Consider the following 26786-nt stretch of genomic DNA (forward strand, 5'->3'; position numbering starts at 1 on the left):
AGGTACTTCTCTTTTTAGAGGGAGGAACATATGCAAATTATTGATCTTCCTTACCCCTAGGAAAAATCCCTACGTTTTTACTGGTCTGAAAGATCTGGTTTTGCAGGATGCGAACAAAGAATCCCAGATTTCAGTCTGCAGGCAGATAGACCTTTAAATAAAACTTCCAGCACAGCAGGGACATCTGTTATAATTTGTGATCCGCAAACTTTAAGGATACTCAAAATTCAGCTATGGGGCTCCATCCTTAGCTAGACCCAGCAGGAGAAGAAAAAGGCAAAGTCTGTGTGCTCTGAGATTTACCAAGAGCTGAAATAGTTCCTGCAGCAAACTGGAACTATGTGAATTTAACCTCATGTTAGCCAGAGAATGGCTTGGACAACTTTTTTTACACTTCATCCTAGAAGACCTGACTAAGGAGGCAGGGAGAGTGACAAGCAGCTTGGTGGAGCCATTACAGCAGTATTGGACATTAGGATGATGTTTTTAAAAATAAATTGTTCCTGAAACTGTGCCAATGGCAATTTTTCATTCACCCTGTGGAAGCAGGAGCCAGCCCAGGTGTTTGCATTTACATTTAATACCTTCTGTGTCTTCTGTTGGCAGTTAAAGGGTACTAAAGAATTTTTGTCACTGGAGTCCAGTGCTGGAGACTGTAGAACTGTTTCGGCCAGGCTCATTATCTGGTGAATGATATGTATATAGGACAAACATAATTTTCTCTTAAGTACCCGGAGCTCATTTATTCAATACATATTTTCCTTAACAGTTTTCAAGGATTTCTGGAAAAATTATATGACACTTCATTGCAGTGGTCACTTCTTATGGTGCTGCTAGCATTTGTGCAGACATTACATTATTAGTTTGAATTTTTTTTTCCATGAATGGTTAGTAGTAATATGGGATAAGGGTCATTTAAGACAGAACTGAAGTACTTTACCTTATTTGTCACTCATTAAATGCATGTGCTTTCTTTTCATCATCTTAATTCTTTCAGCAAATACTACTTCATCTGCATTCCTTGCCAATGTTAAGTGAGGGACCAAGGAGCTTTGGTTAGATACTCACAATGTGTTTTGCTTGGACAGATAGGACAAACATAAAATTCACAGGACTATGTTGCTGGCACATCACATAGTATATTTTGAAAGAATTCTATCTTTAGCTTCCCTGTTCCTGATGCTTTTAGACATGAATTAGTATTATGTTTATAGAAGTTCTGAACTAATGTCTGTGAATATTTTCCAAAAAAGATCCAGAAGGTGCAAACTTAAATGCAAGCAGAGCCAAAGCAATTTCTATTTTTATTTTCTGTGAATATTTAGGAGAAATATTTAGATATTTTAAGTTCTGCTTGACATGTTTCCCTTAATATCTCAGACTCTGCTATCCCTAATTGCTGGTGTCACAGCTTTTCTGCAGTAGTGCTCATGCCAGCAAAGGCTTGGAAAAGCCGTCTGTAATTTAAAACGTTATTTTGAAATTCATTTCACAGGGTATACCTGGCAAGACGTCAAAGTGCTTCATTGTGTGATCTTTCCACTCTGCACTGCACAAAATTGCTAAAGCTCTCTTAGCCGTACTTGCAGTGGCTGGCTTCCCCGCCCCAGATCTGTCTTCACATGATCTGACCTTTTTCATTCTGGGGTAGAATGTGGAAATGCATTGTGAATATTAATTTAGCAATTGAACTCTGTTCTCCAGCTACAACCTTCTCTTTCAGGTGCAACAGGCAAAAAGGATTGATTTAACCTCTGCTCGCATCGGACTGATGCTTCACAGGACCCTCTTGGAAGATCTGCTACTTATTTCCTCCTATTTCTCCCTAGTGCAGGGTAACATTAAAAGGAAGAAACTTGATTATTGTCGATAATACGCCCAGAGTGACTTGGCCATTTTATGACCTTCAGGGTATGTTCAGTAGAAGAAACTTACTGTTTTTCACAGTGACCTACACTGGTTTTTATCTATTGAATAGTTAAAGTTAGTTGGAATCTCCATGACTCTATAGCTCTCAGTATTGCCTAATATAATTTGTAGATATTATTAAGTAAGAATAGTGTTTCTCTTTTTATCATCTTTGGATAAGAAAGTCCCTGTGGACATGATCCCAGCTGTTTTCCTGTCATTTTCAAAATTTCACCCAGGTTTAGTCATCTGTGGATTTTTTTTCTGATTTTCACCTCTTTCTTCACTGATACTTGAAAAAATGGTGACAAACACGTGTTGCTCTTTGCAGACTCTAAATTGTACTGGGAAGAAGGGAAACCCTAGATTGTAGATTCATTGGGAAAGTTGTCAGTTGTTTGGACTTTTTTTTTTTTTTTAATATTATTAAAATGCAAAGTAAACCTTAGGGGAAATACTCTACAATCTATACATTCAACTTTGGTAGTAAACAAATAAAATCTACAATCTCGCTTCTCAAGACTGTTATAAATCTATGGATTTCGATCTCCACATAATTCAGTCAGCCCTGAAGAGTAAAAAAAAAAAAAAAAAAAAAAAAAGAAAAGTTTATATCAGCTCTTAGAATCAATGGAGATGTTTGTGCTCCTTATTGGAGGCAATTAATAAAAGTAGATTTCTTCATGTCAAGCATTTGGGTACTGAAGGTTTGTTGGTCATTATAAACCTCAAACTCGTTTATTACCCATTTGTCGTTGTACTTTAAATTGTTTGTTAACAATATCTAAACAAAAGTAAGTGAAAAAAGTTTCAGAAGAAGTGAGTGCAAATAAGTAAGAAGAATGGAAATCATGCGTACACTGAAATAGATGTCCAAGATTTTAAATAGTAGCCTGAAGCTGGTCATAATTTCAAATCCTGATGCAAATTGCCTACTTACACCTACTTTGCCTGCAAATTCTTGATGTTTTAAAGACAAATGTAAATGTTCAAGTATAAATTACGCAACCATTTTTTTTCTGTTTGGTCATCCTTTTTCATGCAAAAACATGGATTTTTTTAAAAGTACAGTGCGTGACTTGTCTTTTGAACAATTTAGCCATAATGGAAAGTAAGTAGAAGTAAGAAGAATGTTTTCATAGAAGAAGATTGAAGGAAAAAGCAAGACAGTGAAATACTTCAATTGTTTGTTTCCCATTGTTGAGTCTTCTGTTTCTAGGCCTCAGCTGCACCAATATTTCCTCCATGAAGCAGGGGACATAATGAATGTGTGTGTTTTTTCCAAAAATTAGTTTATTAAAAAAATGGTCAGTAGGGCTCCTCACACTTTGCAACCCCAATACGCACAGGGGCAGTGTTCTGCCAAGCACTTACAAACGCTATTGACTTCGCTTTAGTTCAGAAATTTTGCATCATGGCTGTATTGATTGATTTATTTATTTTCAAGTAAAGAAATACACAAGGGAGAAAAATGAATAATCTGGCGATATGTTTTAGAGATTAGCATGGTGGAATTCTCTTGTAAAGATCAAATAGGGCCATACATACCCTCTGGTTTTGATTGCGGTATCGCAATGATCGATGCAGCAAGGCCATATCAGACCATTAAACATCTCTTGTTCCATGAGCCATTGCTAAATGCTTCAGAACAAGGTGCAAGATATCCAGTAGATAATAAGAGTGGAATATGCTACCCAGAGAGTATTAATCTTCCCAGACTTCTTTTACAGCCTGCATCATGAAGATTTATATCCTTTTAAAACAAACAAGAGAATCCCACCTTTCCTATCTAAGTCACCATCTTTTTGTTCTTGCAAAGAAACAAAATTTTTGTCTTCAGTAGAGGATCAATTCTGTTAGATGTTTTAGATGTTTAAGCCTGTCAAATGAAAATCTTTGTATGATACTAGTACTATAACAAATCCTTTGGGCTTTAGTAGTAGACTTCCTCCTCTGCTCACAGCTATGCATATGTGTAAGGATCTTGATGCACTGTGACCTTAGCATCTGGAACAAAATTGACATCCAGCACCTGAATGGCATTTCCTGAAGTTATCAAAGTTTTGCAGAATCTTGTCAAACTGTGTGATTCTGATGTTAAAGAAACAAATAAGTAGTATATCTGCTGCTTCACCTAACAAATTTGCTATCCTTTAATCAGCTAGATGCAGTCCATGATATCAAATCATTACTTCAAATTTGTCTTACCATAACAGAATTCTACTGTATTTATAGCAACTATATTCCTCTGAATTTTTTCTTAAGTTTGGGGATACAATATGTAATTTTTTGAGAGTAAAATGTTCGGCTTCTTAAAAATAAAGTTTTAAAAATAAACAGGTTTGCATAAACTACATAAATTGTTTTGTATTAACAAATAATAACTCTAGAAAGTTTGTTATGAATTAAAATGCTTCTGACTCAAATCAGAATTTTAGACAATGGCAAAAAAACCCCTATTCATGTTCTGTCAATTTGATCTAGCTATCGAAGATAACAATTCTTATTAGGAAAGGCTGCTTAAGAGCTATGAATTTTTCTGTATCATGGTCAAAATAAGAGACTGTAAAAACAGTTGGTAACCTCAAAACTTGGTGTTAGTAGCACCTATTCAGTGTCCATTTAATAATTTTTATTTTATTAGCAAGTTGACAATATCATCAAATATTTGAACAGTTTATCTCTGACAATTCCTTTGTGCAGCAGCATCTGCAAACAATTTGGGTATAATGACAGTCTACAACAGATATTTCTAAAGTTAGAAGACTTAGAGGCACAAATATATTTAGTTTTTAGAATACAAGATAAATTTTTTCTTCCATATTTAAAGTTTAGAACATAATCTTTTTTCCTGTGCCTTTCTTCATCCATGTTGCATAAAATTTTAGCAGCAGTCAGTTAAAAAGAAAAAATAAAATTACCTTTACCTCTGAAATAATTTTTTCTATGTATTTATTTTAAAATAGAAAATTAAACAAGAATATTGAAAAAGTTGTGAAAAGGTCTGGTTTTAATCTCTATGAGTTAAAGAACAGCTTCACAGATTTTCTCCCTACATGTAATACATATATAGATGCATAAATGTAAATATACATGGATGAGATGGAGCAAAGCTCTATCACGATTCATCTCCTCAAATCTCTTTTCCCCTATCTTTGCTTTTGTACGTGGTTTAGCTTTCTTATATCATCCTAATTCATGGTTCTGCTATTAGCTTCCTTAAAAAATTACTCTGCCAATAGATTTAAATGTCATTGGAAATACCCTCTGTATTCTGCCTGTGTTCTTTATTTCACTTCATTATGCTTATGTATATGTATGTAAATTACTGGAAGCCCCTCTGTATCTTTTGTTGTGTTTATTCCCAAATATAGTAGCTTTCAAACTGATTATATAACTGAAAATTAACCAAAAAGGTGATTTGGTGATTGGTGATTGATTTGGTGATTTGGGACGTTGCTGTTCTGTATGAATGGATAAAAGATATCATACCATCTCACAAAGGGTGCAAAAGAAACAGCACTAAAATCTCTATTATAGAGACCAGGAATGAGTTATAGCAAGTTTGTCACATAAGAAGCCTGATTCAGATCTAATGGTGGTTTTTGATCTTCCAAATAATAGTTTTCCTCTTTAGGTGAAAGACCATGCTTTTTTTCCCAAGTATAATAGGCGAGTTTCTTTCCCTTTATATCTGCCCATCAACTTTCTGCCTTAGTATCTACAGTTCACTAGATGCTAAAAGTTGCACTTTAATAATAATGAAGCTGTGTGTAGGTAAATGGAGTTTTAAAAATATATTTTACACTGAAGAAATAATGTGTCTCTAAAAATATCTTCGCAATCTTCAAAGACATTCCCACCAGTCGTTCTGAACTGTTTTGGTAGTTGATAGGGTAACTAACGTTATAACCTTCTATACAAATCTTGTTAATATTACTGGTTTTTCCTCTTTCTGATGTGAGGTTACGACACCCACACGTGTCAGGAAATACAGTGTACTACTGAATATGCTATATGGCAAATTTTCCTGAAATGTGTATTCTGAGCACAAAGCTGCAGAGACTATCTAATGACATAGAAATATGAATTTCAAAATACACCTTTTAAAAGAATTTCTATGATAACTGCATTAGTTTAATTTGCTGTTAATTCTCTAGCATTTTTAGACCAGTGTCCTTTTAGAGTAGTAAGAAATTCTACCCCTCCTCAGGCTTTGGAAATGCAGTCACCAACTCTAGAAGGGATTTGACTTGAGAAGCAGAGGTTTAAAGCAACTGGGAACAATGTAACAGAAATCTCTATCTGCATTCATTGCATGTCTAGTGTCTTGAGAAACAGTAGGCTCAGAAACACAAAACAGAAGACACAGATGAGAAAGGGTAGCATCTGTTTATCCTCAGAGCCTCCTGCTGTGGCTTCTGGTCATCTTCTTGTTTGTCCTCAGTCTCTGTTCCTCATCTCTCATCTGGTTCTTGCAGCCTGGACGTGACTGGTGTACTTATATTTTAAAATCTAGATTTTAACTTCTTAACAGACATTTGGGGGTAGGAAAGGGGCCCCTGGTTACAACAGGAAGAAGCACAAAAGCAAAGCTTTCCTTCATTTTTCCCTTCCTTTTGTCTGTCAAGTTTATGATGTTGAAGTTCAATAGGAAGGATCTGAATCTTCTTCACACCATTGGGCACTGGGGCAGAAAAATCCCTTAGGCTGAGCTGCACTGAGTTATTCCCCTAGCTGTCAGTATTTCCTAAATGAAGAAGTGCAGCTCCACATGCCAGGGTCTGAGGATCCTCAGCTGGATTTCCTCTCTCAAGGGTCAATGGCTTCTCTTATTTTGAGCACCCTTCAGCAAGATTCAAAAGGTCTCTGCTTTCCACTTTCAGCTCCTCAATGTGTAATATATTGGGGTTGTTTTTTCTCAGTAGTGTAATTTCATAAAAGCTGAAGCTATTTTTCAGTAACCTTACTAAAATGTAAGTTATTGGTGTTTTGTTGTTGTTTTGGTTTGTTTTCCAATTCATAGAGCATAAAATGCCAATCTGAAACGTGTCATGGCCAAATCAAAAGTCAACCCATAAAACACTTGATCGTTTGCTAATAAGAATAAAAAGGGTGGTTTATATTTATATATTTCCTTGAAGGAAAGGTACTATGAGGGGAAGGTTGCTTTTCTGCATTCACATTGATACTTGAAAGTAAAAGTGGTTTTATATATTTAGAAATATTTGATTGACATTATCTAGAGATAAGTTTTCTTTTATGATCTGGCCACATGATAGAGCTTTAATGTGCAGTAGACAATTATGCAGGAGAGAACTGTGTTTAACTCCAGTAGTTTCTACACAGCTTTGTCAGGGATCTCTTTGTTTATGCTCATCGGTTACCTTAATGTCACGAGTAGTCCCATTATTTTAAATTCTGTGCTGACCAAGGCCAGAGAAACTTTGCATGGTCAAACCTTCTGCATGTGTTACCTCATGCTGCTTTACTCCTTGATTTAAGATATTCACAGAATCATAGAATCATAGAGTGGTTAGGGCTGGAAGTGACCTTAAAGGTCATCTAGTTCCAACTCCCCTGCCACGGGCAGGGACATGTTACACTATACCAGGATGCTCAAAGACCCATCCAACCTGGCCTTGAACACTTCCAAGGATGGGACATCCACAGTTTCCTAGGGCAACCTGTGCCAGTGCCTCACCACCATCATAGTAAAGAATTTCTTCCTAATGTCTAATCTAAATCTCCCCTCTGTCAGTTTAAAGCCATTCCGCCTTGTCCTGTCACTACATGCCCTTGTAAAAAGTCCCTCTCCAAATTTCTTGTAGGCCCTCTTTAGGCATTGGAAGACTGTTATAAGGTCTCCCCTGAGCCTTCTTCTCCAGGCTGAACAAGCCAAACTCTCAGAGCCTGTCTTCACAGGAGAGATGCTCCAGCCCTCTGATCATCTTTGTGGCCCTCCTCTGGATTTGCTTCAACAGATCCACGTCCCTCTTGTATTGGGGGCCCCAGAGCTGAATGCAGTGCTGCAGGTGGTGTCTCACAAGAGTAGAGTAGAGGGCCGTCAACCTGCTGGCCACAATCCTTTTGATGCAGTCCAGGACACAGTTGGCTTTTTGAGCTGCACGCACACACTGCTGGCTCATGTTGAACTTTTTGTCAACCAACACCTCCAAGTCCTTCTCCTCGGAGCTGCTCTCAATCCATTCTCTCCCAGCCTGTGTTTGTGCTTGGGGTTGTCCTGACCCAGGTGCAGGACCTTGTGCTTTTCCTTGTTGAACTTCATGAGGTTTGCCTTGCACAAGTCCAAGTAAATGACATCAGTTGCTTACCCTTACTTGCTAACACTGTGGCCCCATCTTAGAAGGCCACCAAATTTGTCACGCATGATTTGCTTTTAGTGAAGCCCTATTGGGTGTCGCAAATCACCCCCTTATTGTCCATGTGCCTTAGCATAGTTTCCAGGAGGATCTGCTCCATGATCCTGCGAGGCACCGACGTGAGACTGACTGCCCTGTACTTCGCTGGATCTTCCTTGTTTCCCTTTTTAAAAGTGGGGTTATATTTCCCCTTGTCCAGTCAGCAGGAACTTTACTGGACTGCCACGACTTCACAACTTCATCTGCCAGTTCCCTCAGGACCCTCAAATGCATCTCATCAGGTCCCATGGACTTGTGCACCTTCAGATTCCTTAGATGATCTCAAATATTCACTAAGTTTTTCACTGACTTAACAGTATGTTTGTTTGTTGATGCCCATGTCCCCTTCCCTGTAGGTTAGACTACAGGACTGTTAATGATCTGCAGAATTATTTGGATTTTAATAGCTTTTCATTTTTCCCTCTCCACTGTGTAATAAAAGTAAACCAAAGGAAAATCGCATAAGCTCTTGTGCCTTAACACGCTATCTCTTAGGTATTTCTGTTGTCTTCTGCATTGGAAATTTTAATGTCACTTTTCACTGAGATTTACTTATTTTTTAATGAAATCTGTAACCTTGAGTTGATGTATCCTGAAAAGCCAGCCTTTGCTACGCTGAATTCCAATAGCTTATAGTCAGCTTCGCAGTTATAATTTGCTCATACCTTTTAATAAATCAATGATATCTCTCTCTCTTCTCCAACATAAGTGCCTAAATCTTAAGGGAAGAAAAAGCAGCTTTTCTAGGCAACTTTGTAGTTCTGTGTGCATGTTCTTCTGTTCTGTATTTGATACTCAACAGATATCTGGGGCAGTTGAAACTGATTTTGAGTATCCTGAGAACTGGTCTTGGATACATCTTCATATTTTCTTCTTCTCTCTGTAGTTCACTATGCTTTCTCTTTTATTTTTCATACATCCTACTGAAGTCATGGCATGGTTAGACTATTACATTTCTAATGGATTAGTTGGGTACTGGAAAAGCCAAAGGATATTAGCCTTTTCACATTCAAATGTGTCATAGACTATATATGTGGTTCTATGAATATTTAATATGAGCGAAAGGCCTGTCTGAGTATGATTTCACTAAGTAAGAAATAACTTTTTGTTTCTGGATTCCCTGGATATCCAGTTTCCTTCCTCACTTTTTAAAATGTTCATTGAACATTTTCAGCCAAACCAAAACCTTTGACAAATCCTGACCCCAGTAATGCAATTCGTATTGAGTTTTTCTTCTCACTTTAAAAGAGAATTTTATCTGTTTGATTTATTTGACGTTTGCTTCCTCCTCCCATGTGGTTGGATCTTTAGGGGCTGTGTTGTCTGTAATATCCCTCAAGTGATCAAACATGTTGACACTTAACAGGTAATGAGAGTTCAGGCGTGATATTGAAAAAAGCAAGCTATAATTTTCCCTATATTAATTAATTCCATAAGAATTGGTGTTGAGCTTCAGATTGTTATGCTGGAAATTGTAACTCCAAGGTCAGAAAAAGCAAGCTGTTTTATTGTCAAGGGAGCAGGAGCCTGTTCCCCAATCAGCAGTAAAACAATTTATGGGAAGAGTATTTGTTTCTCCAGAAGAAAATAAAAACTGTTTGCAGGGTATTGTAGCTAATGACAGGATGGATAAATCATGCACCTGCAGAACTCCTGGTATACAATAGATATAACATTGTGGGAAAGAAATCATGGCTTTGATAAATGTCCTAATCCAATGGTGAGGTTTCCAAAGTATGCAGGCCCATCCACAGGAGTTAGCTGTAGAGTGTTATATTGGGTAGCTTTGCAGGATTTATAGAATTCTTCCCAGTGGCCAAATGCATTTCAGAACCGCATCGCATTCAGTAAAGTAAGCATTTTGTGAATGTGAAGACTTGTAATATGCATGTGGTGCTGGAATCAACACTTTGCCTACTGCAGCTGTGGAAAGAGATCTGACTTCTCCTCATTTGATGGAATTGTAGAAGTGATGCCATGCCATGGACATTTTTTAGTTGTCCATAAGCATCTCTCTCCTCTGGTATGTGAGTCTGGATTGCACTCACTGGTTAATGTTGCAGACTCGCTTAGGTTGTCAACCAGCTGTTACTCTTGGGATTGTCTAAAAAAAGTTGTATATTGCAGATCTAGTGTGAGGAAAATAATTTTGTATCCAAGACAGTGGTTGATTTATTGTGCAGGGAGTAATTCAATATACATATAGTAAACAGATATATCAGAAAAAATATTAAGATACTGCAGAACATAGTGAAACATTTCTTTGGGTATCATAAAAGGGGAAGGAATTCAAGTGTTAATTAAATAATTATTTTTCTCCCCTAACTATCAAAACCAAAGAGTTTCACAAAAGATGTTAGCTGTCTGTAAAAAGTCCCAATTTAGCAGACAGGTAAGTGCTAAAAATCAGTCATTAATCAGTAGAGCTCTTGAACTTGTGTTTCAGTCAGCAGTACATAGGTCCATATAAAAAAGTAAGGTGTAGGTAAAAGTGGCTTATTAACTTACACCAAAGCTAGAGCATGAGCACTCTGTACCTGGGAGTGTGATCCTAGGAAATTCACTTATCACATTAATTATTATTTTTTCTAATTTTGCACCATCCCTTTGTGTTTTCTATTTTACCAAGGGAATGCTGCAAGTCCCGAATACTGCCATGTAGTTTGCAGAAAAGACTTCAAGAGTGGCAATTTGAGAGAGAAATTTTTAGACCTTGTAAAAATACTACTCTGGAGATCTGCCAAGATCAGACTTAGTATGATGTGTTTTGTATGTAATCAACAACTTACGGTAAGATTAGTGTTCACCACGTTCTGAGCTGGCACGGAGTATAGAATCATATCAAAGAGACATAGAAGGGTTGCTCAAAGCCCTGTCCAACCTGGCCTTGAACACTGCCAGAGATGGGCAGCCACAGCTTCTCTAGGCAACCTATTCCGGTGTCTCACCGCCCTCATAGTAAAGAAGTTTTTCCTAATATCTAATCTAAATCTACCCTCCATTAGTTTAAAGCCATTCCCCCTTGTCCTGTTACTACATGCTCTTGTAAAAAGTCCCTCTACAGATTTCTTGTAAGCCCCTTTTAGGTATTGGAGGACTGTTGTAAGATCTCCCCTGAGCCTTCTCCAGGCTGAACAACCCCAGTGCTCTCAGCCTGGCTTTATAGGAATCCTCTTCTTCAATTTCTTTGCCTCTGTGACTTGTGTTCTCAGCAGCTCCTGGTGGAAGAGCAGCCTTTTCTCCAGTCACTTTGTATAGATGATCTGTATGTGCATTCATAGGAGTATTGGATTGAATGATTATTTTATATGGGTGACTTCTTTAGAAATCAGAACTATGCAGGTCATCTTGTAGTGGAGTCTTAACCAGTGCTATCTTGCCAGATTTTACTGGAAACATTCAGATCATGCTCATTTTGGGTTAACATAACGTTTTACTACTTTAAATTGTAACCTTGGTGTTGTAAAAGGCTGGAGTAAATTTAGCAGATGCCAGTGAGTTTTATTTTCAGAAAATAATTATTTAATGACTTACCATTACAAGATCATAGTTAATGTCCTTCTGAGGTTGGTGTGACTTAAATTTCTTATGATAGATTGACTAAATAGTATTCTGAGCAGAAGAAACTTTGATATGCCTTTATTCTTTTCAAAATGAAGGAGGTGAAGGAGGAGAGAGGATTAGGGGACTTGAAGTCAAGATATTCACTGTGTTCAAACCTAGATTAAAGGTTTAAACTAGACCAATAAAAACGCCATCTAAAACCAAACATTTTAATCCCACTTTACTTTTTACAGATAACCTAACAAAGCTAAACAAAAAAATATCCTTTGAAAAGTCTCCTTTCACTTTTCGTTCTGTGGAAGGAAGACATACAAATGAGCAGTCCAGGAGCATGTGTGTCCCCATCACCTGAGGCTGGGAACAACATGGGTAAACAAAACCAATACAAGTTTCTCTTATGCGTGCAGATTTACTTTTCTTATTCTGGAGAAATCAGTTTGAAGCACAGGAGCATTTATTATGACTTTTACATGGGTTTTGTGCACAGCTTGCCTGCTGAGGTATGGGTGGTGGTAATGCTTTTCAGGAGATGTGTGTTTGCAGAAGTTGAATGAAACACAGCAGTCTCTTGCCTAGACAACCATAAGGTAACAGCAGCTTTTGATTACACCCAGGTCTTCCACACAGGTTGCCAAGAGACAGAGCTTTAATCTGAATTGTCACCGGCCTGTCTTTTGTTAGTAATTCTTTGCCCTGTGGCACTGATGTGGATGCTAAGATGGCAGAAAACCAGGCTCTTCATGGCGTGTTCCTCAAACCATGAAGGCCTTTATTTTTTCAGCTCCCCTGCTCACTCTCTGTAAATACAAGAGCAATATTTCATACTTTGCCTAGGAAAAAAATTCTCTTAGGATTCAAGTAACAGTTAAAAGTACAGCATGAGTTACAGTGTTGAGTCACTGGAAATGACAGCAATTCTAACTAGAAAAGTGTGAAAACCATATATATTTTGTTTTCAAGTCATAACTCCAGGGAAAAATAACGAGTGGCAGACACATTTTCTAGAATACATTCCTCGAGTTATTTAGCTAATTTGGGGCCTATTCTAAAAAGTCTCTCAGCTTACGAATAGCGTTCTTGTTGGGCACCAGCTCTGGTGTAACTCAGCTCTGCTAGTTGTGTCCTGCAGGCCTGGGTCGCCCTCACTCTGCTGGCAGGGAGCCTCCTGAGCAAAGCTAGCCCATGGAGAATATTCCTTTCCACCTACTGGGAGAGGGCAGATGGGCTGCACAACCTGGGTTTTGGCATGATGTGGGCTAGAGCTCAGCGCTCTTGAGACCACTGGATGAGCTATAGCCTCACATGTATGCTGAGATATGAAATACAGCCTCATCATTTCTCTGCGGTTTCAGTGGAATGCTGTTTCTCTCGGTTGATCCTGTTTTTCCAGGTAGAGTGTATTGAGTTTCAATCCCATGTCTGGAAAAACAATGTTTCTCTTAAATTTGGTCATGTCTCTGAAGTTTTTTCATAAAGGTTATGAGACAACTGATAAACTTGAAATCTGTAGTGGCCAAATATTAAGAGCTCAGTTCTTACTGGAACAGATGGAATCTGGTTCTAGACTGTAAAAGATTTGCAAGCTATAGGGAAAGATTATGTTGGGAAAAGTAGCAGCAGAAAATTCCTCTTTCCTATTTAAAAAAAAATAAAAATCTGCAATATCTTCCATGTTTATTTTTCATAACAACCCAAAAGGAAATAAACACCTTCACTCTTCAATTTCACGATTATCACAATCCTTAAAGTCTCTCAGGTGAATTTTGTGATGAACTAACTTCAGACTTGGCTTGCCAGTTGCATATTTTCTCTGAGCAAGAAAACAAATGCATCATTTTAGTTCATGCAGTAATGTTCCGGGGCAGCTATTTTCATTTCTGACTTTTCCAGGTTATAAGAAAACTTTGATTTCTATGGGAACGGTAGTATTTTGTAAAGCATCCAAACTTTTAAGAGCATAGGACTGCGCTTTACATCATGATCTGATCGAAATACAGGCATATAGACTTCCTGAAAACAGTATCTCCATAATCTCAGTTTCTCTAATTGGCCTTTCCCAACTCCTCTAATCATTCTGACATCCAAAATAAGGGATGCCAAATCCCTTGAATGGATAGGGGGAAGAAGGTGAATACCCTTTCAAACACAATTCCTTTCACAAAACAACCCAGAAAATGCAGCCGAAGACAGAACCATTCTGTAATCAAAATCCAAAGGACTGGAAACAGCTCAAATTGTGTGGGCTAAGAAAATGACACCATGGCTCTGGGAAGTTGCTTTCAAAAGTTGAGGTAGTGGGAGGCTGAATTCAGATGTTATTTACACCTCTTTAATCCCACTTGTCTTCTTTTTTCTTTATTATTATCTTTTAAAGCCAATATAAGTAGAGTGGTAACATAGAGCAGCATATTTGGAGCCTCTCTCTTCTATTGGCGTGCCAAAGCCGATAATAATCACAGCATTTTGGAATAGTTGGCAGAAGGGTGTCTGATAAATGTAGTCAGTCTTGCAGTTGATGTGATGCAGCATTTCAGAATTAGCACATTTTTCCTATTAGTTTACTGCATGATGACTCTGTATTGCAAGAGTGGAGAGCATGGGTGTGATGACAGGAAGACTAAGGCTACATCACAACTATTTATGTTGCTTAATGTCCTAGTCAGAGCGTGGTTTATTCACATACAAATAGGAAGGAGTGGCTGCTAGTTCTTACATCTACTGTAACTGCTTTAAAAGTTGGCAATGTTGCAACAGTCAAAAATCTAACATTTGTCCAGTGCTTTGAAGATAGAAACTGCTCCATAAATACTATGTTCTCTTTTCGTCACTATTGGACTTCACACATCGGCTATTAAAAGAACTAAGAACTGAAAGCAGTTAAGCTCAAGAAATAGTAGTAATACTGATAGTACTTTGCACTTCACATATGCTTATGTCCAAAAATGTTCAAAACTTTTACAAACATGAGGAAAAGTTTAGCCTAGAAATCTTAAAGTAAGGTTAGCCATACTTACAAGCCAGAGAAATTAAGGCAAAGTGAAAAAAAGGGTTGTACTTTAAAATATGCTTAGACATTTAAATTTTACTGATATCAATTTCAGATTGAATCAGACCTTTAGGGTATAAAGGTACTGGAGTGACTTATTCAAGGAAAAGAAAATTTCCTCCTAGCTTTTGTAATATTTGTTGTTTCTGGCAAAACACAGCAAGAAGGGCAACAGTTCATTTTTATTGTAATCTGAGAATTTTCTGCAGAGGTTTTCTGAGAAAAGCTGATCAGGTTGTTCGAGGAGTGTCAGCCGTGATCTACCATTGACAGCCTGAGAGATATAAGTAAGACAAGGTTAGGGGGAGAAGTGATACCTTTTATTGGAGGAATCGAGAGGAGGTTTAGGGAGAAATAGATGCACTTTTAAATCCTAAGTAAAAGCTTGTTTGCCACAAGACCTGCCAGTTTGTTGTGGTTTACCTTTGCTGGCTGCCAGACACCCACCCAGCTGGTCTTTCACTCCCTCTTCTCAACAAAACGGAGACAGAAAGTAAGGTGGAAAAGTTCAAGATAAAGAGAGGGGGATCACTTAGCAATTACCATCATAGGCAAAAACAGATGCAACTTGCAGAAAGTGAATTTATTGCCAATTAAATTATGTTTGGATAGTGAGAAGCAAGAGCAAATTAGGACAATGCCTCCCACTACCCCCTTTTCCCAGGCTCAGCTTCATTTGCGTTGAACTCAATGTGTTGGCTTTTGGGGTTCCTGATCTCACGTCTCAGCCACACTAGGTTAGAGCCTCGAGGTGAGCAGGCTGTCCTGGTACTGACTCGGTGGCTGGTGGGGCAGGCGTCTCTTTTGTGTCTGACAACCTGGATAGCTTCAAGATTTCAAATCCAGTTATCCTGAGAGTGTCTTTCTGTTTTGTTTTGTTTTGTTTTTTCTGGAGGTAAGACAGCAGAAAGAGAGCAGCTTTTATCAGGTCAGATATAGTAGGCCTCTTACAAAGCTGTTCAGGACCTCCCTCCCATGGCTGCCTGGCTGCCCTGAGGGGGAGTGGAGTATGTGGGGTCTTGCTTACTGCCTTTGCATCCTGAGTGACCTGCACAAGCAGGACACCCGCTGCATTCTTGGTGGTCTGAATGGCTCACAGTCTCTCATGTGCTCCCTGTGAGGTGGGAGCTGGGTGGAGGAGCAGAAAAGAGGCAGAGGGGCTCATCTCTGTGCTTGGATTCGGCAGTGGGGCTGAACCGGTGGCAGATACGGGAAAATGTTTTGTGTAATACAGTAGCAAGAAACAAAACTCAGTCAGCAGGCAGAAGGTTGTTCAGCATCTGAGGCAAGCTGTTTAAAAACTAGGCTTATTCTTGTTCCTGTTTTCTAGTACGGGAACAAATATGGGGCACATCTGTATAGTGCTAACAGGACATCTCTCCTTATTATAGTGGAGTTCAGCGCCATAGTGAAAAATAATCAGTTAATTGTCACAGCTGACAATGCATCTTCACATCCCATCAGCTACAAATATTTTCCAGTGGTCCATACAATGCAGACCCATCAGAAATAATAGGAAGGAGTGAAGCTATTGTTAGGATAAAGCAGCTCAATATTCGCAGAATATTCAGCTGGGGATGAACTCCTCATGAGGAGTTAATAAGCAACCACGCTGATGTTTATAAAGGGGAGAAATGTACATGGAGAAGTAGATTATGGCTAAACCCCTACTTGATCTGTCCAAAACAAAATCTAGTCTTCATCTCTCATATAGAAGCAAGTCTACCGGGGCCCAGAAAGAGATATTTATCTTTGAGGAGCGATCTGGAAGATAATACGTCAAAGGAAAGAAAATGCAGTTTCTGCTCCTTGGGGAAAGAGGGTAAAAGGGGAAGACAAAAAAGTAAAAAAAAAAAAAAAGAAAAAAACCCATTAAAACTCTCTTTTTTTTTTTTTTTTCCCCCTAGCTGTAGCTATAGTCTCTTTCCTTTGATTTGTCATGATTTAAATTCATACAAAAAGATTTATTTCAAATAAGCCCCTTTAACTATAGGGGCAGATTTTTTTTTTCCCCTAAAGCCTTTTGTAAGAACAAAGTAACCACTTGTCACACACAGTGACTAATGAGAGTTTAGTGTGGGTTTTAGTGTTCATTCATACGCTTTGTGTTCAGCTGGTTGTAAGTTAAATCTTTAGAAATTGCACCACAGGAATCGTTCTCTTAGGGGTGGGGGCGGGAGGCGAATCTGTTGGAATATTGAGAACTGGTGAGGGGAAACTGCTCTTTTCAGGCTTCTTAATCGGTGGCGCAGGAAATAAACACATGCAGGAAGTCGTTTGGCCTTTTCTTGAACTTAAGTTTATACAGCAGTCGATAACTGTGGAAAACTTTGTGTACTTAAACTTCTGAAAATTAAATGACATAAAGAAGGCATATTCAGCATGTAGTTTATACAACCAGCTAAATACAAGATTAAAAATTGGAAAGATTATACAGGGTATATATTTTTATAGCTAGAAAGTGTCCTTGAAACCTTTTTGTATGTCTTCTCTCTGTCCCATCTTCCTTCCATTTCACTAATCCTCTCCCAGTGAAACTGAGCTGAAGCATTGAAATGAAAGTCATGTTTACGAAGCTGTTTTCTCTGCTTCTGCATCAGGCTCTGCTCTTTCATCCTTTCCTTGACCTTCTCATTTATCTTGTAAGTACTTCGGGGTAAGGATGGTCTTGGATTGTGTGAAACACCTTGTTCAATGGTGGCCCATATTGATATTTGGTTAATGGTACATACATCATGTATAAAAGTTGTCTTTGAAAGGAGGGTAAAAATAAATGAAGTGTCATTCGTGAGTATAGCTTTTGAAATTGATAGCATCAATTTACTAACAGGGACATTTGTAAGCATTTCTAAGAAATATTATTTGTGGTCATATTTCTCAAGCTTTCACTGTATTACTAAGGTCACTGCCAATTTAATGGTTTAAAAAAAACCCCAATTTCAGGTTTATAATAATAACAATTAGTTGGTGTAAATTTGCATGGGATATTGAGAACACCTTTGCCAACAAAAAGAAAGTAAGCAAAACCCAAATGCAGAACACAGTATGGAGGAAAAGGTACATTTGCGTATCTTTGAAGACCAACCTAAATATCTGCTAAAAATGCATCCACTTCTAATGCATCTTCTACTCTTTTTTAAAAAATGTTTGGTTTTTTCCTGCCGTAAGAAACCACTCCTATCAGTGCAAGCAGTTGTTAAGAATATGTTTTGTAAAAGAAGGGCTTGAAGCAGAAGAATGCAGTTAAATTAAAATGAGAGTAAGCCAGAAAGAATGAAAGTGAATTACACATCTGTAGTCTGGGTTACTTTCAGGTGAAGTTATTGAATTGACTATTTTTTTAAAAAAAAAAGAGTTTTATTTTTCCTTCTGCATTTTAAGTAATTAAAAAATGTCATTAAGTTTCATGGTCTATTTAGAAGTTTACATATTTGAAATGTAGGGGTAGTTTTGTGATGGCTTGGCCTTACCTAGCCACTAGATGGGATTTCAAGACTTCAAGAAATATATCTAAACGTTGGTCCCAAACTGCCATTCACTGTAAAATGGACATAACTGATCAGGAGCTCAATAAATGTCAATATTTAGTTCATTATAATAAATGGATAAATATGGAAGCTTCAACTATTATTTTTGCAGGATTGTACCCTGTACAGATTTTCAGAACATCCCTTTATCTCTATCACTTACCCTTTGCCCTTTTGATTTACATCCCAGCCTCATCAGTCTTTCTTCTGCGCGTTACAGTGATATCAGTTTCACTGATATCTTTGAAGGAATCAATTTTTCGTTTTTCCCAGTTTCTTACAGGAAACATTCGGGTTTGTTCCAGACCATGTGGCAGTATATATGTGCACAATGATGATATGTAGCTGCATTGTTTGTATTTTACCCTAAAAGCTATTTTTACGTTGCATTTCTTTCTTTTTTGATAGTCCAGCTCCACAGTGAGAACGTACCAAAACAGTAAATCGAGAGTGACCATGAGCCCTGGCTTTAGCTCCCAGTGGAATAGCAGCCAACCTGCTTGGAATACATACACCTTTCCAAGAGCAAGCTTGCACTACCAGTCTCATGCTAGCTACACCTACTGTGCTGGACATCCTGCTGTAAGTAATTATAACCTTTTCTGAAGTTACCTGGATGAGCTGTATGATTCCCTGGGAGGTGGAATTGTGCAGGGGCTGACAGTTCAGCACACTTTGCCAGCACTTTTTGTGTCCCACGGCAGTCAGGACAGCTCATATGTACTAACCCTAACTCTAGAAAACATTGGAATGAGTCGAAGACATAAGCAAATGTGAAAGTTTCATGGTTCAGTAGAAATACATTTATTTTTGTATATTTAGCAGTCCTTTTTCTTGCATGAAATTACCATTTTGTGCCTAGGTTGCAGTGTCAGGGATGTGAGCTGAAAAGCAGTGTTAGTGATGGCTTCTTTTCTGTTTCTAGTGAGTCTGTTAGGTGAATGAATTATTCTTTCTATTTCAGAGATTTTAGATTGTATGGATGAGTTAATGAAGGAGGGCATCTCTCCTCATCATTAGATTTGTTAATATTCACTACTTTATCATTAATGTGATCAGTAGTGAACATGCAATCTTGTTGCTAAGCAAAGACTACTGGTCTTCTGTAATTTGCATGAACTGGTGGCCAAAAAGAATGGGGAGGGGGACTCACTGTTTTTGTGTGTTTCAATTCGACAGACATGAGAGGGTCACAACTGAAGGCTGATGGTGGTTTTTTTCATACTGGTGTAGCAGACCGCTTATAGCAGAGCCCTTTCATTCTTTCAGTTTCTGATTTTGAAACACTCTGAGCGAGTTAACTGGGGAAGATCTCACTCTACACTTTGTTTTAATGTTTGGATTTGAACTTAGCTTTGGATATTGTTAGAACTTCTTAAAGGACATACTATCTTAACATTGTGTCATGTGTATGTAATGAAGTTTTGCCATCCTATAGTGAATTACAGTAGGAGAATAGGGGAAAGTGCAGCTTTTACTACAGAAGGGAAATTGTGCTTTGCAATCTTATTGCAAAATCTTTGTGATTTGGTTTAGATCTGCTATCTTACCTGCCAACAGACTTTTGGCCAGTAGTTTGGGTTAAGAATTGTCTCAATGTTAATACATGGTAATTGAAATAAAGGAGGGGAATAAATTTGTAAAATCTTATCTCTTTTCTGAGGTTGTGAGATCTCAGAATGAATTAAACATCTCTATGGATTCTGCTGTTTGCTCAATTCCATTACAGTGTCATTGAAAGTGATAAAAACTGTTGTGAAGGAAAAAACGGTATTTGGCATCTGAAGGGCACAGATATTTTCTTTGTTTAGAATGATGGCTCAAAAGGAGTCCCTGTACAGCTTAATTTAACTTAAACTGTGGGTATTCAAGTCATTAACTGCTCCTCAACTTTGATAATTTAGAATAAACACTACTCTCTCTGTGAGTCAAGCTTTGACTCTACTAAGCAAAACAACACACAAGAAGAATGACATACTTCCTGTAAGATGGTTTAAAAATGGGGACATCTTTCTGCCCATATGAATTAAAATGTCAGCCAAGGCATGGGAGTCTTTTTTAGGCTAATTCCACAGTTCCTCTTTCCTTTGTTAAGGCTAAAGTTGATGCTACCTTAACTAGAGTTGCTTTACCTGTACAATATTTGTTTTCATTGAGCACTTTAATATGTAGTATTGGAAACAATACTTCAGTCTGGAAGCTGATTTAGCTGATTGCCGGAAAGTAGAGATTTAAGAATAGCTGGAGCTGCATGAACCATTGTGCAGATTGTTTGATTAGTCCTGTCCTCAGCGTCCTTGTGTTCAGCTGTTTAGGAAAATTGGTAGATTTCTTGGCCCCTGCTCATCTGAGGAGCTCTGCTGCAGAAGTACTTAGCAGATGACTGGACTGATTTCCTGTGCTGGTGGTAAGAAGCTGTAACATGTTAGCTGCCACTGCAGCGCCTACCACTGTGATTACATACTTATTCCATACCTTCCCTACTTCTGCATGCTCTGAGGATAAGGCTGTAAGTGGGGCCCAGGCAAGGGAGTCCAGCAAACTCAGCTCCTCCCTCCTGCAGCATCAGATGAAGGTCAAGTTTCCAAGAGAAAACAATGCCTTCATATTTACTTGAATATCAGTTGCAGTGTCTATGATAAAGTTAGTCGGGTTGCTGTTTCTAACTTAGGTTTGTTTAATCTGGGCTCAAACCAACACTTCTGTGGCAAATGACAACAATAAAAGCTAGATACGGCGGAGCTCCTTTGTTCATGAATCTTTCCAGTGTAACATGCTCAACTGGATATGTACTATACTTCAGAGGATTTTATTTGCCCTCATCTGACACAGGTTCACCAGAACAAGCTGTAGGTTTTATTGCTGTATAAAGCTATTTCTGAAAAACCGCCCACATGGAATATGTCTAAAGATCATTGTAGTTTCTTGATGCTTTGGAGGCTAACAAACTTACTAGTGCTTAGCAAGTTCAAGGCAGATAAATGTCAGGGAGTTGGGTCTAGCCTTGGAGTACTTAAAGATATTAGTCCCTGGAGAGAGAGCCAGGAGAAAAGCTTTGGATTTCTCTACTGTGTGGAGAAAAGCTGAAGGAGACAAAAAAGATTAATTAATTGGGCCAAATGTAACTCAAAGAAAAAAATTCCTCTGGTTCATTTTCTTTTTTCTGAATGAAAGAAGAAAAATATCATATGAAGTGCAGTGCTAATAGACCCTTGTGACTCTGGCTGAGAAATATGTCTGAGACAAAGGTGGGGGGTTTATTTTGCTTTATCTGAGAGGGCGCTGCATCTCTCTTTCACAGTGCCACAATCATTGATTAAAAGCAGTCTTTCCATCCTAGGAAAGAAAAGAACAGGACATTTGTTTAAACAAAGTAATTTTTCAGCTCTTGGAGTTATCTAAAGTTAAAAAAGACTGCGCATCTTCTCAGTCAACAGTGCCATGTAGTTTTTGAACTAACAAGATGATGCTAGCTTCTCCTAGCTATACTGGGAGGCAGGAGATCCTGTAGGATCTGTATATATTCATAGGAGTAGTAATGTGGTAGGTAGCCTTTACAAAGTATATGACAACTTGTTTTTGATATGAGGGGCTAGAAATTTCCCTGGCATTCACATGCAGGGGCGTGCAGCTAGGAAAATATAGCATGTAGTGCTCAGAATGGGAAACACCTGAGTCATCTAACATGCTTTTCTCTTGAACTGCCTTCACACAGGGAAGATAAAAAGCAACGTAAAAAAGTAGTCAAAGTAGTTCTGATTATCCCCACAGGGCAAGATATGAACAGTCCTTTGAGCACTTTCATATCTGTGCAGGTTTCCTACCCATGCTTTTTCCAGTGTCTCAAAGACTCCCTTAATTTCCCTTTCTCCACATTTTTCTGGAAGGATGATAGAATTTCAGCAGATCTTAGGAAGTCTTGTCCAGTGAATTAAGTCTAACAAATTCTAAAACAAATTTTAAAGAAGTACACATGTAAAGTGGGCAAACAAAACACAGATCTCATCTGCTTTTGACTATTTCAGTTGAAATTGTAAGGGACTTGTAAGTCAGTCCTTACTTATGAGGGAATTTGGCAATGTGATACTCTTTGATGAAGCACACAGTACTGTTGCAGACTGAGTTACCCTGCAGGGTTTGAAATCTTTGTTGTAGGCCTATGGGAAGATGAATTTAGTTACATGTATTAACCTTTTCATGCGCATACATCTCTGTAGCATGTGGGATGTCTTTGCATTCCTTATGTAGTTATGCAACTCAGCATATATAAGACTTTCCACTAGTATCTATTCTGCACTCTAATGGGATTTGGTCATGCTCCACTAGATCAGTGACAGCCTTCAAAGCATGATTGGTTAAATCTGTAAACTTATTATTTGGAGCTCTACAGATAATGTTTACAAGCTGTTACATCTGAGATGTCATATGTGGATCAGACAACCCATTTGCTTAGCAGTGCTTCTATCACCATTCCAACAGTCCCAGACTTCTTTCTGCTAACTTCTATAAATGCTTGATTGCTTCTGAAATTACACTGTTAGTGAGAATGTGCAAAGTAGAATTCAAAAGACACAGAGCTCTATGAGACATTGCTGGCCTTCTTTCACTCACTTCTCTGAGCCCTACTGGGATCTCAAATCTTTAATCCTAAGAATCTTAAGACCCAGTAGAAGGAGCTGTAGCTCCTTTTACAGTTTCCTGCTGACAATCCTTGGAAAGAAGAGCAGAAAAGGAGCAAGGCTGTTACTGTGGGCAACACTAATGGAAGGTCTTACTCACTCTCAGCATGACTATGCAGAGTCCACCGGAAAAATTTCCAGGGGCAGGTAGGTAACCCTCATTGCTGATGACAGAACTGCAGGATTGCAATATTGCACAGCTGTAAGGCTTTATGTAAGATGACTGATTTGATCATTGCCACACAAATTGGGTTAACATCTGTACTGAACTCTCAATGACTGACTTTTTTAACAACTTATTTTGTATACATTTATAATATTAGAAAACATGCCATTTTCATGTGATTAGATAATACAATGTTTAAGGACCACCTGGGAATGTGAGATGCAATTATTAATTTATATGTATACATACATATATATATAATGGCTAAATTATTAGTTTGTATATATATATTTATATACACAGATCAAGTGTTTTGCTAAACTCCTTGCAGAATAATGTAGGAAAGTTCTCAGTACAAGGCTGGTCTTGGGTTTCAATCTCTAGTCTTCTGATGTGATCCTGTCATCTGAATTGTAAACCTAGTTAGGGAACACATTCTGGTAAGTGCAATATCCTACTCAAAATCGGTTCTATAGCACAGAAATAAGGCTGACAGAAACAATATACTGATACATGCCAAATTCTTAAGATAGACCATAAATTATGTGACCATACACTATAATTCAAAGATAATGTTTGAAAAAGCAACTTTCCATAAATCCAGGGAGTGTTCAATATGTATAGTGTGGGTGTCCTATTCAAAATAGACCTTTATTTCTCTAGAAATAAAAGCAGAACAGATCAGCACTCTGGTTTATTATTTCTTTTTATACCAAGATCTTTCCAGTGAGTAATTCTGTTCCACCTCTTTTTCGAGAATGAGACAGTGCTAAGAGTTAAATGCTTAACGTAGTATAATACTGTCTTCTATCATTACTAATTTCCAAGATATCTGTTTAAATAGAAACTGTCACTTTCTGATCTGGCTTGAGCCTCCTGCCTGATTCATTTTGTAATGTCACGAACAGTGGATTGTAGATTCATGGAATAGAGCTGGTCTAATTAGAGGTGAAGAAACTTCCTTTTACACATGCACATCCTTATAATCAGCAATGATGGGAAAAGAAATAAGTAGTACAGTAGGCATGAATTGGAAATGTCTCTCAAAGAACCTCTCAATTTCACTTGAATTTCTGAAATCTGTTTTCTCTGTCCTTAGCATTAACCCTTTCTTACCTTCAAAGGCCATTCGTGTGAGATTGATCCCTGCTATTCTGCAACCAGTATTTCTTTGGTGCTACTGGCCATTGTCACTGTAATAGCCACAGGTTAAAAAAAAAAGGAAATGGATCCAAAATATGTCAAAGGACCATTGAGTAAAATGTCTGCTATGTGACATTTTGGCCACAGTCTTCCACTATATAAAGTATAAGGGATTTATTTTGATCCTTTAAAGATGGTGATCACTTAGCACTCTTATAGCCCCAGCTTCAGAAACCCATTAGTTAATCTGGGGAAAGCTCAAGTGTGGGCTGGAAAGAGGCGGGAAAGAGAGTTTCCAACCAGGAGAAAATAAAGAAGGTTTATCACCAGAAGCTATTTTTTGTGATTGCTGATATGTTCTTTATGGAATCCTGCAAGAACAAGTGAGGGAGCAAAGGAAAGAAACAGTCATTAAAGTGAGAATGAAAAGGATGACATCTCTGTTGCTTGGTGTCAGTTGTGGTATAAGACAAAAGCTGTGCCGGGTAGGAGGAAAGTAAATGAAGAGTTGTGGAAAAAGGAATATTTTTAATTGGCAAGATGTTGCAGCTATCAGGTGCAATGAGTAGCTTAGTGATCAAGTGCAAATCCATATGCTAACTGCTGACATAAATTATTTATTCTGTTTATCTATTACCTCCATCTACAGGAACAGAGCCTCAAAACCATGAACTTATTAGGCCGCAAACCTAAAACACATTTTCACTGTGGCTTAGCTTCTTTGGAGAAGAGAGGGTGGAAATTTCAAACCTCCAAACAAATATGTCTCTTAATTAACTTCTCTCACCATCTGTGCTTACTTATAGCTGAGGAAAGTGGTACCGGTGACTTGTGAGATTGCTTTCAATGCTGCCTCTTTAGGCCAGCTTTTCAAAGCAGCAATCACATGCAGTTAATTCCGATCAGATCAGCTTATCAGCTCAGTTCATTGTAGTACTTTCATGATCATTCATGTGTGACAGCCCATTAAAACTTGGCCAGGCCTTAAAAAAACCAACATAAAAATCACCAAATCCATGAGTGTGTTTTACATTCAGCCTTTGAGGTATCCAGCACATTTGTTTTGTGTATTAAGCTTTGAAAATGAACTTCTGTGAAGGGCTGTAGGGAAGTCACCAGGATATCAGCCAAAGTAGTTTACTGTATTTTACCTCACAGTGTAGTTTTATTAAAAATATATGTATAGATATATGTGTGATGCTGCAATAATTGTGTGCTTGGCTTCTGCAAAGTTACAAGATCTGCTGCCAATGCAGCCTGCCAGACCTAGGAGGGCTAATATGGAGTGCGTGAAAGGCCATTGCCCATGGGTGGTTCAGGTTGACCAAGTGAGATTTTCCTTTCTGGAGGACTTTTGGTGGATGGCAATTGCAGTTTGTAGTTGGTTGCCCTGGTCAGAAATGGCAGGGCCTCTCAGAGTGGACAGCACTGCTAACGCAGTGTTTCAACTGACTTGCGACAAATGTTTTTGAAAAGTCTGGGGAAATGGAGAAGTTCCACCTAAATTTGAAGTTGGAGATGTTTTCTTTCAGAATTCTGATTTTTATGTGTGAATGTTGTTTTAATGGTATTTTTTCCTGTGTCTACTATGCATTTACACAATACATCTGTTATTCTTTCTCAACAGATGAATTAAAGAAATTTGTGAGTTGATATTTGTTGTCATATGTTATATTTTTGCCTCTAGATTGTATTTTAAGGGAAAAAAATTGAATTTTCCACAAAAAACACAAGACAAAATTTTTTTTTTTTAACTATTAATATTAACAAGATTGGAAAAAAATCCTCTATATGTAACTCTTACGCACTTATTTTAGAAAGATTTCTTTGTGGAAAACATAACTGAAATCTTTGAAATGACCAAAAAATACATATAGATCTATAGCCACAGTATTGGTGAAATATGTACTGCGGAAAAGTTTCTCACCACCTTCTAGTGCTAAGAAGGTCAACTGTTTTGGAGATGGGAACTTTTTTGTTTACAAACAGACTCTATAGGAATTTTCTTGCCAGTCCTATATTTTTGCTCTTGTGTACTGAAAGAGCAGATGCATGCAGAAAGAAGCTGTCTTTGAATAGACTTGAAAAATACAAACATACAAAGTAGGTGCTGCCTGCCTGCCTTTTTTTTTTTTTCTTTTTGAAAGAAGGGTAGAAAATTCCCTAAATTTAGACCGTAAAGTAGACTTGTAGGAGGCAGTAGATACAGATCTCAGTAAATGTCTTTAATTTACAGATATATATCTACCTATACATATCTCTACATGTATTTGTGTCTGCATTCATATATGTGTGTGCGTGTGCATGCTTCTAGTGTTTATTTTGGTTTTG

At 37.9% G+C, this 26786-nt stretch overlaps 1 protein-coding gene across 2 annotated transcripts in view; it reads left to right on the forward strand.

Annotated features, from left to right (window-relative positions):
- Positions 1-26786, forward strand: part of RBMS3 (RNA binding motif single stranded interacting protein 3) — a 712107-nt gene that overhangs the window by 200807 nt on the left and 484514 nt on the right. For both annotated transcript variants that reach the window (XM_030490138.1, XM_030490143.1), the window contains exon 3: positions 18876-19049. In XM_030490138.1, the coding sequence (XP_030345998.1) occupies positions 18876-19049 (174 nt within the window). The remainder of the gene's footprint in view (positions 1-18875; positions 19050-26786) is intronic.

The sequence above is a fragment of the Strigops habroptila genome, chromosome 1 (genome assembly GCF_004027225.2).
Source record: "Strigops habroptila isolate Jane chromosome 1, bStrHab1.2.pri, whole genome shotgun sequence".
Taxonomy (NCBI): Eukaryota; Metazoa; Chordata; class Aves; order Psittaciformes; family Psittacidae; genus Strigops; species Strigops habroptila.